The 15,677-nt window shown below is 41.0% G+C and overlaps 1 protein-coding gene across 1 annotated transcript in view; it reads right to left on the reverse strand.

The window, feature by feature from the left end:
- The window catches only part of SYT10 (synaptotagmin 10), a 34,327-nt gene extending 19,183 nt beyond the window's left edge, over window positions 1-15,144 (reverse strand). Inside the window, exons 1-2 of the mRNA XM_065742655.1 lie at window positions 14,916-15,144; window positions 2,190-2,547 (exon numbers count right to left, since the gene is read on the reverse strand). Of these exons, the coding sequence (XP_065598727.1) occupies window positions 2,190-2,547; window positions 14,916-15,066 (509 nt within the window). The 5' untranslated portion in view covers window positions 15,067-15,144. The remainder of the gene's footprint in view (window positions 1-2,189; window positions 2,548-14,915) is intronic.
- Between the last annotated feature and the right edge of the window lie 533 nt (window positions 15,145-15,677).

Genomic DNA, 15,677 nt, shown 5'->3' on the forward strand with positions numbered 1-15,677 from the left:
AGAGTGATGTTTTAGACCATATCCAGAAATGGACACCAGCATTTAAATTGTATTTTGCCAGGACTGAGGCTACTATTTCCTTCTTGCTATAACCAAATTCAATTGACTTGTTTGTCTTTAACCTTAGCATTCCCACACACTTCACTTTTGCCTTTGTGCCTCATGGGAGCCGACTTACTCTCACAGAGCTGAATGACAAGCTCCTCTCTTACCTAATACTAAAGAGCTCAAAGCTGTTTTAAAACACAGATGAAGATTTGAAGGAAGAAATATCAGAGAATCGTGAAAATATATTACGGAACACCTTCACAAAGTACAGGGGAAAATGGCTCTAACACTGAGCAAAAATGCATGTAAACGAACATCACTGATGCAGCAATTCTCCTGTAGTTCACTGGTGCAAACACTCTACTATTAATTGCTTAAGGTGGGACTAGCAAGGCAACTCAAGGGAAATAAATTTTCCCTCCAGGAAAGATTTAAACCTGATAATTTAGACAGGACAGAAAGAAAAAGCTTCCTCACAGTGCATACAAAAAAGCAGGATAGATGACAGACTCTAATCTTGTAAAAGTGTGCTGGGTTTCAATTTTATTTTATTTAGATCCCAGTCCAAATTTCTCTAGAGGTCTGTGGGAATATTTTGACAGCCTGAAGTAGCTCTGGACTATATCCTTCAAATTTCTTTCTTCCTCTGAGTTTTCATAGAGAGTTTTCAAGCCTATTTGCCAGCTAGCTATTTCTTCTGTCTGTTCAGGTAGTCAGACAGTCTGATCACCTACAGATTTACCTGTTGGCATATAATGGATAAAACCCTTCCAATTAATATCCACTTAGATAGACACCAGCATAGCAGTTGCAAATAGCAGTTGCATAAGATCTCTGTCATGCTAAGTAATAATATAATTAATTTTTTGTCCCTTTCCCTGTCCCTCTTATAGCAGCCACAATGTCAAAGCTGCTTTCCCAGCATTTTGGAAAAGTTCCTCAGAGCAGCTTGGATATTATGCTCCCCGTCTCAGCAGGTGGATATAGTAGCTGCAATCAGGCACAGCCAAGGCAATGTGGCTTATACAGTCTTATCATTCAGGAGATGGTTCAGCTGCTGGAGTCAGCTAGACCGCCCTTGGTTGAAGCACTCTAATTTTTGCCTGTTGGCTGTTCCCTGTTGTTAAAAAAGCAGGAAAAAAGAAGCACTTCTATGCTCACGAGTTCAATGAATGTACTAGTCTTAGGGACTCTCAGAAAGCCAGCAAAATATGTGGCCACTGATTATAAAGCACATGTCTTCTGCAGTCTTGTTCCTCAATGAAAATGGGGTGGATGCTTTTCTTTTTTTTTTTTCTAATTATTAACATTTGGCTTTTGCTTGTTCATTTGTTTTGTTTTGGTAGTATGAGTCCAGTTAGCAAAAGGTCCACTGAGTTTAAATCACTTCCTATGCAGCATCTCTACTCTTACAGTGTTATGTAATATTTCAAATGCCTCTTTTAACCTTCATTTTCCCATTCTGTGTTAAGGAAACATTCTTAAAAAAAATAAAATCAATTATTTATTTTTATGTAGGAAGTGATCTTTTTAGTTCACTGTCTGCTCCCCATGCATTAAATTTGCTGACGAAGAAAATCCTGTTTGATAGCACAGAACACTGCACATCTCTTCTTCACTACTTTTCAAAATAACTCAGTATCTATGACAAAATCAAAATGTCTGTCCTTCAATTTAAAACAGAAGAAATCATTGCTGTGGTAGTACATGCGTGAGATGTATTCCAAAATCTATATGGAATCTGAATCGCTTTGAAATCAGTTTGCAAAGACTACATTCTTAGACTGCAATTTTAATTCCTTTATAAGTGGCAAACATGTCATGAAGAAATGTGCCATCAACAACAAATCTGTCCTTTATTTAATGAAGAGGATAACTTTCATCTGTAAAAGCAACTGCTATCTACAAAAATACATCTGTGAAAAGACAGACACGCAGTACTTAAAAATCACAAGTAGCTGGTCTGACACCTTTTTTGGAATATTCTGTTCATGAGACAGAGGCTTTACCTTCACATGACTGCTGTTTTGCCTATAACTGCTAAGAACTCACAAGTAACCTAGGATCTTGGAAACTTTCAGCAGAATACTATAGCTGTGCCTTTTTCCAGTAAATTTGTCAGAGATGCAAGTATCCCTTACCTTGACGATGACGTGGGCTCTGTAATCTGTCTCTGCATGCGTGCATGTCTGATCAGATGTTCTTTTAATGCATTCTGGACCTCTGCTGGTATATCAGGTGAAGTGTGGCTAATTTTCAATGCAGCTTCAAGTACCTTTGTTGTAGGTTTCCCATTTTCTTTAACTTCCTTTTTCTCACTGGTCTCCAAAACCTCTGTAGGAGCACTGGAGGTGCTCTGAGGGACATTACTGGCATTGGAAGTGAGAGGTTTGCTTCTCCAGCAGGGCCAGCACAACTTCCAAAAGACAAAAAGTGAGACCACCAGCAAGGCGAGCCCGCAGAAGCTGACGACTACTGCTAACAAACTGACTGAGATGTCTGCAAGGAATTAGAAACAGAGGTCATCATGACAAGCAAACATGGAGAGGAAAAATTATGAAACAGGCGGGAAGATAGAAGCATTGCAATCATTATCCCATGATGAGCTTTGAAGCCTTATTCAATGCTTTTTTCTTTTCAATATCTGAGTCTATGCCTTTAAAATGCTACTGTTCTCCACTACCTCTTTTCCAAATTCTCTGTCCATTGTTGCACAGACTCAGGACCAGTACTGAAACCACCATCCACACACAGACAATCAGACTTCTCAGGAACTAAGGCACTACCCAAACGGTCCCAAATCCACTCACCTATAGTGATCAAACGGTATTTGCTTGGGAATACATTTTGCTGAAAAAATTAAACAATAGTCAACATTTTCTATCAGCATCTATGAAGACAGGTCAGTTACAAACACCCAGGCTAATAGAAAACTTTCTTAGGACTTGTCAAACTTCTGACTTTGCATGCTAACAGGTTCATGAGCATGTTAAAACATGATGAACAGGAACAAGGTACAGTCTGTCATAAACAATAATTTGCAGAGGTCAAAACTCAAGCACTGTCAGACCACGACATTAAGTTGCCTTTATACTACACTATTCAGTGCCTTTGGTTGTATGAAGACGATACCATACACTGAGCTACCCCTGCTGCCCTGCGCTTGACTTTCGCTACCATGGTGGATTAACATATCCAATAGCTGCCGAAGTAAAGAGAACAGATTTCGTACTGACTAAATTCTGCAAACAGACTTGTATTTTAGGAGATGGTGGATCATCAGAAATTCCAATTGGGGCTTAATTAAGATTTTTATTCTATGTGACATGTTTCAGTTTGATTTTTCCAGTATCATGTAATCTTATAAAATATAACTAAAATAACCCGTTCCTTTTTGAAAAGAGGCTTTTGTATGCTTTTTAAAAAAAATCAATAAGCCCTACTTAAATGCCCCTCAAGCAAAGGCTGCTGCTGCTTGTTACAACAAGGTTTGACAGTTTAACAGCTAATATTTTATATCCATAGCTGGAGGCTACAGGCTACTAAACCGAACCAGTGGAAAAGTGCAAGCGGGGTACAAGCATAATTTTTCTAAGATAACAGGATAAAAAAATTGTCCTCTAGGTGAGTGTTGGCTGCATGAAAGAGTTTGCAGCTCACAAGTCTTTCTGGGAGATTAAGTTTCCAGAACATAATTTCAGGTTTTCCTTATTAATGTTTAATCTCCAAATACAACTTTCAGTAAGAAATGAGCTTAACACCCACTTCACATGAAAATAGTCAGTGTACATAGGTGTTTATAGTCTGGAGACATACTTCACCTCAACCACAGTTCATATATGTCCTGGCCAGCTTCATGGAAGAATTGGCAAGGGATGTGCTTCTGCAGTTTAAGAGTTTAGCACTAACTGCTTCCCTACCTCGAACGGAAGTACACATCCACAAAGATTTTTGACAGGCTTAGGCACCTTTTTCTGCCCACAGTCAAACGTCAATAGCCCTTGGAATATTCACATCAGCTTAATGAGAAACTCATATGGCAAGTTTTGATTTAAGACACTCCCATAAAATGAATGGATGCATAATTATACCTAATAGCAATGTGACACAAGAAGCAAGCAATACTTTTGCATACATTTTTTTTCTAGAGAATGAATCCCCAATAGGGGTTATTAGGCTATTTGGTCTGATCTACTGTTTACTGCTATCTTTTCTGAGCCTCATAATTTTTAATGGGTTTGAGCATGTTCTGCAGCAGTATCTGATCTTGATGACAAGAAAGGACATAAAAAGATGTTGGAGTTTACAGTTTGGTTCAGCGATTGATCTCTTTGTTGTAAATTTGTATTTCTGATTTGTATTTTTGTAGTTCTAATTTACAGTCAATGATTCTTTCACATCTTTGTATGAGAGATTAAAAGATATGATTCACCTCATAACATGTGTCAATGCAAAACACAAATAAGCTAAAAGTGCTAGAAACAAATCCACAGCTTGAAACTAAGTTATCAACAGAAGTCCCTGGAATGTTTTTAACCATTTTAAGTCTCCCAGCCAATTCCTAGGCATGGGCCAGGAATGCCAGTAATCACCCATCAGAGGCACTGTGGTTGGTCCTTCTATTTCAGCAGATGGTGGACAGATACTGACATGTCAGTTGGCCTGAGTGCCAGAGAATAGTCATCCATGAATTCTATATATGAATACAGAGGTATGCCCCACTGAAGGAACTTTTTTTGATAGATTAAACTAGCTGAATTTTCAATTAAGCTAGACAAAATATTTTTCCATTCTCAAAGTTTGATGAAATGTAAAACTCTTTCAAAAGGTTGATGGTAGCTCAGAAAACAACAAAAAAGAAAAGAAAACAAAACAAATAAATCAATTTAGGGTCATTTACAATATTTCCAGCTCAGTGTAGGTGTTATTAGCATAATTAGCTTACATTCTGAGTTGAAATGAACGGAAAAGTTACAATAATTCATTTATAAAATGATGGAACAGATGAAATTATAAAAAAAAACAGAAATACAAACATCCAATAGAGTTTCAATTTGATAAAGACACTATCAGCTGAAAAAGATTCTAACAAAGCTTTTCTAGATAGTCTTATTTTAAGTTTTTCACTGCAAGACATTTTTCAAGTCTTCAAATAACTTGATGTCCCTTTTCAACACTTACTCCAGTTCTTCAACTTCTACATTCTTCTGTCTTTATTTTCATTGAACTATTTCAAATGTTCTCTAATCTAGTCTAAAAATCTTTACAGAAGTAAGTTGTATAGCTCTAAAACATAGCTTGAAGTAACTTAAGAGTAGTGAAAAGAGTAGTTGCTGGATTAGACGATCTCTAGAGGTCCCTTCTAGCGCCTACTATTCTGTGATTCCGTTTAGAAGAGCAAGTGTAGAGTCTTGCACATAGGGAGGAATAACTGTACACACCAGAATGTGTTGGGGAACAATTTGCTGCAAAGAAGATCTGCGGGGAGTGGCCTTGGGGTCCTTATGGATGACAGGCTGTCCATGAGTCAGCAGCGTGCCTTGGTGGTCAAAAATGCTAACAGCATTCTGGGGAGCATTAGAAAGAGCATGGCCAGCACGTTGAGGGAGGTGATTCCCCCGCCCCTAACCTCCATTGGTGAGGCCTCACCTGGAGCACTGTGTCCAGTTCTGAGCTCCCCAGTACAAAAAAGGCAGAGATCTCCCAGAAGGAGTCCAGTGGAAGGTCACAAAGGTGATAAACAGTGTGGATCATCTCTCTTACAAGGAGAGACTGAGACCTGGGTCTGTTCAGCATTGAGAAAAGAATACTCAGAGGGGATCTGAACGACACCTATATGTATCTAAAGTGTGGGAGGCAAAGGGATGAGGCTGGACTCTTTTCAGCAGTGTATGATGATAGGATGAGGGAAAATGGCTGAAGCACAGAAAGTTCCGTACAAATGTGCATGGGAACTTCTTCCCAGTGCAGTGACGGAGCACTGGCACAGCTGCACAGAGAGGTGGTGAAGTCTCCTTCTCTGGAGACGTTTCAGACCCGCCTGGATGCCTACCTGTGCAACCTGGGCTAGGGAGCTGCTGTGGCAGGGGGGTTGCACTCAATGATCTCTAGAGGTCCCATCCAACCCCTACAATTCTGTGATTCTGTGAAAATATTCGGTAGCCTCCACGTTTGCTATTTTAATAGTTTGCTCAACAGACTTACATATTCCACTTGATAGTGCAACAAATACTTGAACAAAATATTTAAATACAATAAATGAAATACAGTAATTGCAAAGGAATTGGACCAAAAAAAAAGTTCATTACAATAAAAACTGTATTTATTTCATTACATTTACTGCCATAATTGCTAGAAAGCAATCAGTATGCCATATCAATCAATGCAAAAATTATATTGTTTGATTTCCTCACTTTTGAAAGCTACTCCATTGAGAAATTATTATGCAAGATTTGCTGTTATGAGAAGACTAGAATCATTTGTAGAACAGCAGGCAAATTAAGCTTTCTCGACACTTCACGTTACTCTGGATATATCCCATATATTACCCTTCCATAGGAATTTAAGAATAAAAACATTAAGAGATGGTTCTGCAGAGCAGAAGTTTCTTCACATACCCATCAAGGAAATCTGGATAGAGAGAAAAATGATTACCAAAGGATGGATGTGCCCTTAGGCTGGGGTCACACTTTAGTTATGTAAGTATTCTTTAGACGGTGACAAGTTCAAAGACTGCCTAAAGTTTTTAGAGACAGAAGGGGATACACTCACTCGACTGGGACAATGTTAACTGTCAACACTGTAAACAATATTCTCACCCCTCTATGCTATGAAGGAAGAAAAAAATAATTTTCAGCCACAGGCTGATTTTTGACAACTCCTTCCAAACTGATAATTTCAACTAGACTTTAATGCTATAAGTTTGCATGAATAGATACGTTTCTGAATACCTGTCTGGTCATGCCACATTATGGTTCTGCCATTCCTGCTCACATGCTGAGTAAACTTAGGAACATGAAAAAAAAACCTTTCTCACAATGTCCCTTCTGATCAGAGGGAAATCTTCCACTGATTTACTGAAGTAAACTTTTCACTCCTGGTGATTTTTCTTTATCGACTATTCCTTAATGTCATTTTCATAGTTTTGATAGAATTTCATGACTGAAAGAAAGTGTTCTGTTCATGCTTTCCTATTTTAAATAACTCTTTGAAGACGGGCACTATTGGACAATTTAATACTTCTCATTTGAAAAAATTATTTCTACTTCAGAAACGCTTGAACTATATTTACCTCAAAATCTTTCATCATTTTTTATAAATATTCTTGGAGAGACATCCAGCATAAGAAGCTTCTTGACAACCAGTGTTTCATATGAGGTAAGTATGCAGAAACATCCCCACCTTTTTTCTGGATGCTAGGCAACATTTTGAACCATGGTTTCTACATTACGGTTTCCAACAATTTATTGCTTTTAAGTTGCCTCAGAAAACATGAATCTATTCTCAAACATGTACACTGGCAGACTTCCATGTCCAAAGCAAATTAAATTCATTTCCATTACAGTCAGTGCTCTGAGAGCATGTGGCCCTTGAGGCTTAGCTTGGGAAACAAAGATACTCTTCAGCCCTTACTGTACTTACCGTACACAGAGGAGACCACCAAGCATGGTGACGAAGCTGCCCATATATATAAGGGACAGGCAGGGCAAGTAGGGACCAGTGTCCTGCAATTGTGTGAAATCACATTATGTAGTCTCTCTTGCACATTACATCACAGGAGGTATACAGAGGTATGTACAGCCAGGTTGCTCCAGCTGCAGCTAGAGGATAGGGACAAGCCAGAAGTACAAAGTTGTACCCTAAGCTCCTGATTCAGGACTGTTACAGAGCCCAGCAGCCTTGCTCTGCTTTTAGAAAAGTGCTGCAAGAGCCCCTGGCAGACAGGAGTTGTGCTATGTGCACAGAGTAGACTGAAGTGAACTTACTTTTGCCAGCAAAGCAACAGAAAGAAAGGAACTTCAGGAAAAAAAAGGAGTTGAGCTCTCTTTTGACCCCTCTCTTGAAGTAGAGCTGATCTTGGATCTCTTAAATATTTAAAGTTCAGCATCCAATAATTTTATTCCTAACTACTTCTCTTTAACTGTTTTGTTGTTTTTGTGTTTTTTTTTCCTATTGTTAATTGTCCATAAGCAACTCCACTATCTCCATAGGAACCACTCTGAAGGGAGCTCTGTAGTCTGGAATACCACCAGTCAGCTCATACATATTAATTAATACATCTCTGATTATCTAGAATTTGAAGGATGCAGGAGCTTTATCAATGATAAAACATTTAAGTCCAGTAAATCTCCTTCATCCCCATGCACAGGAACTAGTTGGCCCAATCCAACACTTCTGCTGTTCAGCTTTTTAGGGGGAATTCAAAGAACATCAGAAGTTGGTGGTGTTCATTTTTACTTGACATCAGCAGATCTTTCACAAATACCTCTCTGTCAGGTAAATTCCAAAGGATAGGGATATAATGCCTTGGCATGCCTCAGACAGCAGCAAGTGTAGTCTCTTGTATTTTTTCTCTTAACCTCACTTGGTCACAACACCTGACTTACCTTTCAAACTACAAAAATAACCTTCAGCTTGAAAGTCTATATGTGGTCTCGTCTGCTGTTCCCATAGCAGAACATACTTTGAAGATCTTCCTCAAATCTTCTGACTCTAGCTCTGTTGTGAATGTGTTCCCTCCTACATTGTTATTTCAGTCTGATGTCTGAACTTGTTCAAAAGAGCCATCAGCCAGACCATCTCCTGGCTGGTATATATTGCTTCTTAAGTGCTAACAAAACTCAAGGGTAGCATGTTTCTTAGCAGTAAAGCAATCCAAATTAAGTCAGGTATCACTGTGATTTACTACATCTTTACCACACATAAAACTAGTAATCTCCTGTCAGAATCATTTTATCTAAGTTACGCTTATCTATCAGTGCATCTGATAATCTCTATCTGTCCAATCACCAATGGAACATTCTCTTCCATCATTTCAGATCCCATGTATGGATCTTTAAATTATTTCACATATAGTAGATACAAGGTATTTCCCAGAAGCCCGTTAACCTTCTCCTAAACCACGCCATCTTTGGTTTCACAGAAATCAGAGGGAATTTGTCAGAGTAGTAGTGTAGAAGTGAATATTAGTACATGTTGTATGTAATGAGTAAAGATGGCTCTCACTTTGCCTGGCTGGGTCATTGTGTTTTGCCTGGACTGCAGGAAGCAAAATACGATGGACTGAACACTGGCTTTTCCACCCTAACATAGCAAATATTAGCTGTCTTCCTGCATTTCCAAAGCTTTTTTTTTCTGGCTTGCTTGCTTACCTACTTTCCCACTTGTTAGCTCTCAATTTCAAAAGGAGGTAAACTCCCTTTACTGCACAGTCCACATTTCCCATTTACCTTCCATTAAACAAAAACACAGTTTGGGTTTGGTCCCATGCTGCTCTCACATTTGCAAACATGTCTCTGTAAACAAAGAAACATTAAGGTTGGACATCTTCAAGGATACCTCACCATCATCTCTGAGACAAGAAAAAAACTGCAAATGCATCATAGGCCCTTTGGACAGCCAGCAATCATGAGCATGCCTCAGCTACGACCAGGTTCATGCAGCTCAAGTATCATTCTTGAACTGCCATGGTTATGTTTATTTATATTCAGCAGTACCTAACAAACATGCCACACATACGAAGAGACCCAGCTAAACACTTGTCTCTTTATGATCACTACAACAGATTTGTCCCCTAGCTGCTGTAACCATTCCTGTATTTTTCATTTCTCTGTAAAACATGTACAGAGGAAGATTATTTCTTAAAATGCTTTTACTGTGCATCACTGCTGCCTGCATGTTGAAGGCTTCTGCATTGTTATGATTACCTTCATATTTACTGTAAAGAAATCTGTTTTCTGTGGCATATTTACCCCTTTGTTATACCTCTACATTGCGGAAATACCTCCTTTTCTGTTTTGGGTTTGGTTTTTTTATTTGTTTGTTTTGTTTTTGGTTTTGTTTTTTTCTTCACAGTTTGTTAATAATCATTTCACAAAATACAGTTTTCAGTAACCTTATACTTTCTACTTTTTTCCCCAAACCATATTTCTCTCTGATAACAGTTGTGCTCTGATCAGGTGATGAGTAACATCACAAATAATTTGATCTGTCTTTTAAGTTTATCACTTTTCTATGCAACAGAATATGCTCGATTGTTTCAAATAACTGTTAATTCCTCATGAAAAAATGTTTTCCCTACAAGTATACTTGCAGCCTATATTGTGTACAGTGTTTTCTTAATCCTTCTATACTTCTGTAGTACGTTTTCAGTCAGGGATAGGGTTAGAAGCTTGTAAGGTTAAAGTAAATAATAATAATAAAAATAAAATAATTGTGAGTAGAATACTTAGGTGAATAACAAACAAACCAGTATAAGCTGGTGCTCTCTGCATGGTCAACTTAAAAGAAATTAATTGCCTGACAAGAAAATGACTCAGAGCAAACATCAGCCCCCTAGAACTCTCCAGCCACCCTCTAGCCGGCTAAAATACGACCTTCTGGCAGGGAAACAACTGACTTCCCAGCTCTGTTAAAAACACTGTTTTCACATGAGAACTGATAATGAGGTTCTTGAGTATGCAGGACTAGCAGGCCTAGCAAAGCAAAAACAGCAGTACATAAGTGACCAGCATTTGCAGAGGATATGGCATGGCAGGGACTCTTAAACATCATCAGAGCAGGATGCCTATCCCCCACTTAGAATAGTTCTTGTAGCTTCCTTAACCTTCAGAAATGCTCCAACTGGGATTTTGATGTGCTTGGCTCCTTACAATGAGGAGAGATGCTTTACAGGCAAGAAAAAAGTTCCTTGATGCTCACACAACTTGAGTATAAATACAGATAAAACCAAGATGTGCATGTGAATTTTGGACATTTCTAGAAAATAATTAGCATTGAATTTTGTTCAGTGCAATCCTGCACATCTAGTTCCCATGTTTTCTTCTGAACTCTTTCCATTATTTGACAATATATTTGCCCAGCTCTGTTGAAAGTAAAGGTGTAAAAATAAGTCAGTTGCACCTCTAATTCAGCATTTTGCCAAAAAACATTATACTCTTCTGAAGAAATCTAACATGGTCATCTAACTATATAAAGGCACTATAAGTGTGAATAGCTTCTTAATCTTCTTTTCTTGAGTATTCCTTTTGGGACAAGATAATTAATAGTCCTTGTAATTATCAGGGTAGAAAATATAATGGCAGATGCATCTTCATTAGTTGTCCAAAGCTCTGGGAAATTTACAAAATGATTTCTCTCCATAAGATTCTTTACTATGAGTTCCATAGATTAGTTATCCATTACACAAAATATGAATATGCTTTCTTGACACAAGTGGTGAGAAATAATTGAGAGTTCTTTTGTTGTTGTCACTAAGAGAAAAAATACTGAAGAATCAGCCATTTCTTTGATGTAGTCCTGTTTGTCTGCAAAGAATGTCCTAACTCTTATTTCTTTGAGAATACAGGGAATCAAATGCCTGGAGGTTATTATTATTTATTTTTGTTAGCATTAAACCAGAGTGGCTCTCCTTCCTGCTTTGTTGTTTCTTTTTGTATCCTGCCTTACCACAGCAATACCCTCCTTTATTTTCTTTGGTCTGACTGCGTCTCTGGTTTCCTCTTCTTTGTGCATATTTGATTCTCTTACCCTTGCTACGCTTCTAGACATCTACACTGTCAAAACAATAATATCAATAAAGCAGTTCCCAACCTCTCCACTTGCCAGTGAAACTCACTGGGTCACAGAGTCAATGCTGCCTCACAGTTTGGTTTGAGCCTGGGCTGTGGTTGTGATTCCTCTGAGAAGTTCAGCTGGTTTATTCAGCTGAAAAGAAAGCAATAATCACACCCACCAACACAACCTGATCACAGCAGCTCTAGTTACCTATTTTAACGTTTTAAGTTCCCAAACATCTTTGTATCAAATAGAAAAGTTTTGCTTTCCTTTTTACCATACACTCTTCTGCTTTCTCAAATGTTTCTGTAGTATTCTTTCCTTTCCAAACACACGTCTCCTCATCTTTTAGCCTTCTCTTCTCCACTGGAATCTCATCAGTGATTCTCAGTTATACTATTCTTTTGTGACACTTTTAGGTAACTTCTATTTTGAGATGAAGAAAACTGAGCGAACACAAAGGGAAAATATACCATTCCTATAAAGACAACTATCATATTTTCTTTTTGCATCTCCTTTTATGCTGCCTTCCACACTATTTGCTTTTTGAATGTTCATTGAATTTTTAGTTCTGATTCTATAATGATGGAGTATAATAAACCACTATTCTGTAATCAATCTCTCACAGACTCCTTCTAACAGCTGAAATATCTTCTTACTCTGACTACAGTTTCTTCACTGCACGCTTCAGTGCTTGCTACAGGGGCTAATGTGCAATGTGCTGCACAGAGACCTAGACCACAAACAAGTGAAGTGAGCATGCACTATGAAAGGGCTTTCCATATCGTGTTGCTGGAGAGGTTAAAGCAAAATAGGGCCAAATTAGCCCATGTTTCTCTTTACCATATAGCTACTGATGCATGACACCAGAACTGTGCAGAATTTGTTAAGCTCCAGGAGGATATGTCTACTGGATATAGGCTCTCACAACAACTTCTACCATCAAGACACCAGTGTTTCAAGACAACACATTTACGACTTCATTCTCAGAATAGAGAATACTTCAGGTTTCTACCTTCAATTAACTGCAGCTGCAGATGTTCAGCACTGTGGACAGCACTAACTTCGCCCAGTGTTGGAAAGGTACTTCGTGTGTTTGAAGAACAGAAAAGAAACTTCTCTGTGGCACGACTGACCTTTCCATGACCATATTTATCTCAACCTAAACACTGTATTGACAACCTTTCAGAAAAGTTAAGTGAGTAATATTTACATCTTGTCTACCCAAGTGTTTACATATAAAATACTGTCAGTTATCAACAACGGTGTGTCTGCTCTTCCTCTCGAGTCAGAAAGTATTGAAATATGATTGCTAGCATTGGTATTAATTAATGAGACAATGTTGAATTTAACACATATGCCAATTAAATTGACACCTATATTGTTTTTCTTTTAAGGAGGAAACAGATTTTGGAATTCAGATGAGATGTAGCACCCACTGGTTCAAGTCCCATATCTGTTCATCATCAATTAATTTCCAATCTCACAATTCTAAGTTCTTAGAATTTACAAATGTAAAATATTAAGTAGATTTCTGACTTCGAAGAGATGTAGAAAATTGTTCAAAAATGTAGACAACTCTTCAAAAGCACTATTTACAGTCCAATAGGAAGGCACTTCATATTTGAGATTTAAATCTTCTAACAGCAAGTCTTGTATCTCACAGTGTAAAACATTTCTGTATCCCACCTATGTATGTACACATCCACTTTCTTACTACATGACAACTAATACTGACTCCCTGTACAGTACTCTCTACAAATCAGAAAGAGAAGCTAATCTTTTCAGAGACCAGTTTTCCAAGATTCATCAGGCTGTTTCAGGCAGCATTCTACCCTTTGGACCAAGACAACTCATAGAGTGTATGACTGGGCTGTACTTGGAAGATTGCATTCCCAAAGCACAGCAAATCCACGATCCGTTCTGGTGGAAGCACACTACCCCCACACTCCACTGTCCCAGTGGGTCAGCCACAGAGCCCTGCAATCCTCACCATCAACAGGTGTGGATTGCTATTTATTTTATTTATTTATTTTGAAGGGGTGGGGGGGAAGGAATTTGCAGAAAAATCTGCGAGCACTAGAATGAAAAAAAAATAAAGTATCAACAGCTGCCGTGGTAGCAACAGCATCCTGGGGCATGTGTTCAGTACCCGCTGTCTTTCATGACTTGGTGTTCATTTCTTCAATTTGCACTGTACACTTGCTATTTGCTGGCCACGATGCAAGCTGTCCTGCTCCATTTATGCACTGATGGAATAGGTTACCGATCGCTTCTGACAGAAATAAAAACCTCGGTCTTATTTACAAGCCCCGTCAGCAAAATACACACAATGGCCAACAACGGATCCGGAGTGTACTGTATGGAGAAAAGCAAAGGAGCAGAGCCGCTTCCAGAAGATCCAGACAGCCAATCGATGACCAAACAACACTAGGAGTCTAAGCCCTGGCCGGTTTCAACCCCGATATTTTCTTCTGGCTTCGGAACATATAGATTAACCCGAACGCCCTGCTCTCTCCCCCCAGGTTTCCCAGAGGAGCCTCCCCCCAGGTTTCCCAGAGGAGCTCTGGACCGGCGTTCTGCCCTGACCCTATAGCACCCTACCGGCAGCCAGAGCTCTCTCTCAGCCCTAAGCCCTTACCGGGTGGACCGCAACGCGCTCTCCCGACTCTCAGAGCATGTGGCGTGGAGCTCGGCGGCCACCCCACGCGTGCCGCGTCCCACCTGTAACAGCAGCGGCGAGCACAGCCCCTGCCCCACAGCCGGCAGGGAAAACCTCACAACGGAACAGCCGGGGGCAGCGGCGGGGTGATTTCAGCTCACCGCGGGGCTAGCACGTCGGAGACGATCTCAGCTCCCCACTCCCGCACCCGCAAGCCCACCCAAGGTGCGAGGTGCCCGACGGCGCTTCCCCTGCCGCTTTCCGGACGCGAAGCCTCCGCGTAGAGAGGATTTTAAAGCGGGTTGTGTGCCTGCCCCACCCCGCCGCCGTCCGCCCCCTCGGTACGCAGGGAAGGCAAAGGAAAAAGTTGAGCTCTCCGGCCGCCCACGCGGCGGCTGCAGGGCGGGAGCGGCGGGGCCGGTAGCGGTACCTGTGCCGCCGATACCCTGTCGGGCGGTCTCCAGTGGGAAGATGCCGGCGCACTTCTCCCGCTCCACCTGCCCGCCCAGGCACAGCTCGGAGATGATCTGAAGCGCTTTGTGGCAGAGGCTGCCCACGCCGTCTTCGGCAGGGAAACTCATTTTCCGGGCCGGCCGGCAGCTAAGCCATGGTTGGTTGGAGCGGGGCGGCTCCGTGCCGGACCCGCAGTCACCCGCAGGGAGCGGTGCGGAGTGGACGGGAACGGAGCGGCGGGCGCGGCGCGAGTGGAACCGCGCTCACATCCGAAGAAGTAGTGAAGGTTGGGGGGGGAGGGGAAGGAGGGAGAGGAAAAAAAAGAAAAAAAAGAAAAAAAAAAAAGGGGGTGGCGGTCGCGGTGGGGGGTGGGGGTGGGGGGGGTGAGAATAAAAAGGGGAGAGGAAAAAAAAAAAAAAAAAAAAAAACATCCACTTAGCAACGCCTTTTGTGCCTAGTGGGCTTCGGTAGGCGGCTCGGCCAATGGCAGCCGGGCGAGGGGGGGAGCAGGTGGTGGGGAGCCTCGGCTCGTCCCTCGGGGAAAGTTTGCCGTCCCCACCCAACGGCCACGAGTGCGGTGGGGCGGCGGCAGCCTCGGTCGGGCAGCGGGGTGTGTTGCGATGCGATGCGATGCGATGCGGAGGTACCGCTGGTTGCGGTGGGTGGAGGCCCCCAGCGCAGCCCCGCGGGACCCCTGAGCCCCGACGGAGCTCCCCGCTGTTCCGCGGGGCTCCTCGCT

This window comes from Cyrtonyx montezumae, unplaced genomic scaffold, assembly GCF_038088225.1.
Source record: "Cyrtonyx montezumae isolate F1298 unplaced genomic scaffold, pur_monq_1.0 scaffold_3, whole genome shotgun sequence".
NCBI classification, from domain to species: Eukaryota; Metazoa; Chordata; class Aves; order Galliformes; family Odontophoridae; genus Cyrtonyx; species Cyrtonyx montezumae.